The sequence below is a fragment of the Tigriopus californicus genome, chromosome 10, assembly GCF_007210705.1.
Source record: "Tigriopus californicus strain San Diego chromosome 10, Tcal_SD_v2.1, whole genome shotgun sequence".
NCBI classification, from domain to species: domain Eukaryota; kingdom Metazoa; phylum Arthropoda; class Copepoda; order Harpacticoida; family Harpacticidae; genus Tigriopus; species Tigriopus californicus.
In genome coordinates, this window is record NC_081449.1 from 407,653 (window position 1) to 412,785 (window position 5,133).

Here is a 5,133-nt window from a genome sequence, read left to right on the forward strand (position 1 = left end):
TCCGAATAAATGTACTTTCAAAGTCTTCCACCCCTTTTTGAGCAACAAAAATATTTTGTATTTGTCCGGACTAAAAATCAAAAATTCAAGTCGCCTCTATTTTCAAAATGAAATAATTTTGAACTCAAATTTGGGGAAAATGAAATCTTCAGATTCTTAGCCCTAAACGGTATGGCATTCAATTTTGATTGTGAAGGTAAACATAAAATCTAAGGTGGAGATGGTCCACAGTTAATTTGTTCTTGTGCTTGCCTGAAGTCAAGGTTATTCGGAATTACGGATAAGTGACGAAAGATTGCCAAATTTGACTGGATACTAGATGATTTTAGAATGATGTAACAATGAGGACAACGGATAGCGGTGATCCCGTTGAAAGGATCGGACAACGCTACATGGAAGATCCAGGCCAAGATGGCGCTAATCAAGGACTCCCATTGGGGAATTGTTAATGGTTCGGAGGTTGCTCCAAGTTCGGAGGACGTGGAGGCAGTAGGGAAAATTTACACGCGGAAAGATCCTGCTTTGGCCGTGCTCGTCTCATCTGTGGAATGTTATATCTTTTGGGAGATCCCACCGATCCGAAGGAGATTTGGGAATTGCTCCAAAACCAATTCCAGAAGAAGTGCTAGGCCAACAAGCTACATCCAGCTACGAAGACAACTTTTCACGTGCCAACACTAGGATAGCGGAAGGCTTCAAGAACATCTAAAGACCCTGACGGAACTCTTCCACGAGTTAGTTGTCGTTGGGAGCCCCGTTGAGGAGGAGGATCGGATGGTGTAGCTGCCGTCGTCTCTGCCGGAGAGTTATCAAGTGCTGGTCACGGCATTGGAAGCGAATACTGGCCTTCCCTCGTGGGAGACCGTGACCAAACGATTGCTCGCTAAAGAGCGAAAGAAGACTGTGCCAAGGGCCTCCAAGAATGTTGAGCAAGGGCTCGCCTCGTCTCACCAGGGCAAGGCCTTTGAGTGTTTCCGGTGTGGAAAACCGGGGCACATGAAGAAACATTGTCGTGTCCAGCTCCCGAACAAGACAGGCCATGAAGGAGGAGGTAAAGCTAACAAGGCCAGCGCCAGAGCTGTCGTGGATTCGGGCGACAATGTTGGCCTAACGGCTCAAATGTTGGCCAACACCTGGGTCAAGGACGACATGGCCTGGATTGTGGACTCGTGGGCGACAAGCCACATGGGCAATGATGCTTGCAGGTTCAATAACAGTTGGATGCTTTCCAGGCCGTTGAAGATAACTCTCGGCGATGGACGAGGAGTGGAGGCCACTCAACAAGGAAACGTTGAGTTGATCATGAAAGATCATCGGAAAGGCACGCGTCAAGTGCACGCTCCATGACGGTTCTTTTGGTTCCAGAGCTGTCGTTTAATCTTCTGAGTGTCTCCAAGGCCTTGGAGCGTGGAGCTTCGGTCAAATTTCGTGGAAACGAGTGTTCCATTATTGGACGGGACAATAACGCGGTTGTTTTCGCTCGATTAGTGAATGGGCTTTATCATTTGGATCATGCCAAAGAAACACCAAGAGCCATGGTGTCCAAGAAAGAGGATAAGGCCGGGATGAGCGTTCGTAGGTGGCACCAACCCTTAGGACATCTGGGAGAAAGTGGCCCGGAGGAGCTGATGAAGAGGAATATGGTCTCGGGAATGGATTTGACATCTTGGAGCTCGCATGGCATGTGTAAGTCTTGTGTGCTGGGGAAAATGCACAGATCTTCCTTTCCCAAACAGGCTCAGAGGCGAGCAAGCGAGAGGCCAGGACTCGTCCATAGCGATTTCTGTGGAAAAATGGGTGTTGCTTCTCTAAGTGGTGGTGGTGGTTTATACTTTCTCACGTTCATCGACGATAAAACACGGTATGTGTGGATCTCTATCTTGAAACAAAAGAGGTCTTTACGATATTCAAAAAATGGGAGTCGTTAGTGGAAAAGCAATGTGAGGATGTGAATTGAAAGCCCTTCGCATGGACAATGGGGGGCGAGTTCACCTCCAACGAGTTCGAAAACTATCTGAGTGAGGAGGGGATTAGTCACGAGCTGACCATCCCGCACAATCCGGAACAGAATGGGGAGGCCGAACGTATGAATCGGACCCTAGTGGAGGCCACGAGAGCCATGTTGGCTGATGGCGGATTATCACTTCGATTTTGGGCAGAGATCATTTCAACGTCTGTTTACCTGAGGAATCGATCCCCAACCAAGTTGGTAGTTGGGAAGACTCCATGTGAAGCCTGGACAGGCAGAGAGCCAAAGGTGGCTCATCTTTGACGTGTTGGTTGTCTTGCTCATGGACATGTAGTCAAGGAGGAAGCTCGAATCAAATGTCAGGCCTTTGGTATTGCTCAGATATGGAGAGCAAGTAAAAGGATATCGTCTTTAGTTTATGTTGGCGTTGCGATAGTACAGTATCCGGTTTTGCTCAGAGTTGTACTTCATGTGCATTGTAAAGAATAGTGTAATATAGGGTTTTATCCAAAACGGTCGCAAGTTTTCTCCACTCCTAGAAAATTTACAACTAGACCATTTTATTTGCAACTATTTCATAACAAGCACTTTCAGTACAAAAAAAGATTCGGTCTCAATACTGGAAAAAGAAAGGATGCCAGTTATTGAAAAAAAGTCAGCTGAAATTCATTGATCCCAACCCAAAACTGGATAATCAAGTTGCATCATTGGAATGAAGATTTATCTAGGGCTCTGCTCCAGCCATCCATCCATCCATCCTTATTTTAGAGAACTCCGTCGATGATGTGAATAACTCCATTGTCAGCCTCGATATCAGTGCGAATGACCCTGGCCCCGCCCACGCTTGAGGTTAGGGTCACGTTCCCATCCATGTTCATGACAGACACGAACTCGCCACCCAGAGTGTTGAGCAAGCTGGATCCCAGATTGATATTACTGGCCAATATTCGACTTCCGTCCACCACGTGTCGGAGCAAGGTATCGGTCAGGGCCTCTCGATCTTGCAACAATTCTTGTAACCCTTGGGGATCAATCTGAAAATGGTTCACATTACATGTGCCGTTGGCATTCATCGCAAAATTAGATCGATTTCCTTACCTTAGCAAAAGCTTGATCATTGGGAGCAAAAATGGTGTAAGGCCCACCTTCTTTGAGCGTGTCCATTAACTCGGCGGTTTGGATGGCGAAAACTAACGTGCCAAGACCAGAGCCACCTTGAGCTACTTCCAAGATATTACCTTGTGGCGGAAATTGCGCCTGAACGCCGCCCATGTCCACGTTCCGACTTGCATGCTTTTGAAAATGAGCCCAAGCCGTCCCTTGGGAACAGAGGAGCATGAACCAATTCAGCATTAAGCCTGACTTGACAAATGCACAACTTCCCATCGTTAGGTTCGTATCTGAACTGAAAAGTGAACTCGCAGTTTGTCGACTCAAAGCATGGTTATGCTTGGGTGGGTTCAAAAAGTTCAATTCCTCATTTGAATGTGTGGTAGTTACGAAGCATGTATTTTAGCTGAGGAATCCCTAGACCTGCTTTGTAATGGTTTGTTTGTATTGCTCATGGTGTAAGTGTCATAATCCAAGTCAAACAAAGACTTGAAGGAGCTCTCCAATCTACAAAAAGCTTTGTTTAAGGAGTTTACTTCATTCAATTGCCAAGATCCGGTAGAGCTTGAAGTTATCAGCAGTCGATCTCAGGATCGTCGTTGTTCTTGCTCAGAAACCACTTTTGATCGGTCAATCTTGTGGAACACCTTGTGAATGTTAACAAACTTACTATGGAGCAGGGTAGGGTCATGTATGGGGTACGAGTATTTTCAGTTGATTGACATTTCCAGGAGCGCATAAAAAGAACCAGGTTGACATTTTCGGAGAGGTTTAGAGAGTAAAATACGAGTATTTCGTTTTGGAAATCGTTGTTTTCGCGGGAACATGGTTGCAATGATGAGTGAGTGCGCGTATCAAACAGATTTCATCATGACAAGCAATTATGTATTAATTTACAATTCATATTACATGAGCGTTTGAAACGGGATGATCAAAGACAAAAATGTCGTAGGAGAAAAGGTCAAAAAGACAATATACGGAAACTGACAGGGGGAAATAACTAACATACTTGTTGCAATATTGAGGCCCCGCAGAATCCGAATACTTTCGATTAAATTTATTCAAGTTCAAAGATTAACATTGGCCATTGATTATAGAAGTATTAGAAGACCTGGATCTGGTTTCAATTCTGGAACAGGAATCTTCCGTAGATGCAGCCATTACTATATTAGTTTCAGTTTTTGAAGCAGTTTGCTTCAGTCTAGCAATCTCTGAATGTGTTCCGTAAGGTGGTACACGGACAAAAATTCCAAAATATAGGAAGACTTTGTTCAAAAAGAGTTGCAAACTAGCAAAAAGGCTGAAGAGCACTTCGAATCTAGTAATTGTGTGGAGTCTCCAAAAAAGTTGGACGTGCCTCCATCGAAAATGACCAATCACATGACCAGTCACAAACTGAGAGTAAGGTGTTTCAGGAGGTCAGGTCGAATCCGAAGGCTTTTTTCTCTTATGCGAAATCTAGGAGAAAGATGAAACACCCTGTTCAGGGTTTGAGGTTGATGGAGTAACCATTAGCAATTTAGAGGCTATGGCTAACATGCTAGGAGATCAGTTTTCTAGTGTTTCGCTTGTTTGTTTGTTTGTTTGTTTGTTTGTTCGGAGTCAGATGACAGCTCTCTCGCTCGGGGTGCCATCTGATGATGGATGTCTCAATTAAGGGATATTCCCGCTCCGTTGTCGCAACCAAACGTGCAACATTAATTATTACCTCGCCCTCGGGAATGATGGCAGGTGCGTCCATGTAAGCTATTAAGGCAGCAAATTAGGCCGCAATTTAAATACCGCAAAGAAGCTTGAACTCGACTGTGGTATATACAATTGTTCCTCGTGGTCCCGCCACTTGCATAGTGCATTCCCCACTCTTGTTTGTTCCTCTCCTATGCCCAATACTCATACCATTGCTTCGTTTCCATTAACCAGCCTTGGCTCGATATTAACCCTGACATGTTCTCTCCTGATTTGTTCTGAAATACTTTGCTAGATATGACACATCACATCAACTAGCCTGGGTTTGAACCAGGATTTGCTAATTTGAAGGCGGATGCTCTACCAAT

General features: G+C 45.0%; 1 protein-coding gene and 1 long non-coding RNA gene across 2 annotated transcripts; both read right to left on the minus strand.

Moving 5' to 3' along the window:
* Positions 1 to 1,484: 1,484 nt before the first annotated feature.
* On the minus strand, positions 1,485 to 2,376 carry LOC131888664 (uncharacterized). Its single transcript, XR_009374141.1, has 2 exons — positions 2,183 to 2,376; positions 1,485 to 1,783 (listed from the first exon to the last, which is right to left on the minus strand). It is a non-coding gene; the product is annotated as an uncharacterized LOC131888664 (long non-coding RNA).
* Positions 2,377 to 2,512: 136 nt separating this feature from the next.
* On the minus strand, positions 2,513 to 3,459 carry LOC131888663 (uncharacterized protein SYNPCC7002_A0175-like). Its single transcript, XM_059237579.1, has 2 exons — positions 3,068 to 3,459; positions 2,513 to 3,003 (listed from the first exon to the last, which is right to left on the minus strand). The coding sequence occupies exons 1-2, from the start codon at positions 3,353 to 3,355 to the stop codon at positions 2,734 to 2,736; spliced, it is 558 nt and encodes a 185-aa protein (XP_059093562.1). The 5' UTR covers positions 3,356 to 3,459; the 3' UTR covers positions 2,513 to 2,733.
* Between the last annotated feature and the right edge of the window lie 1,674 nt (positions 3,460 to 5,133).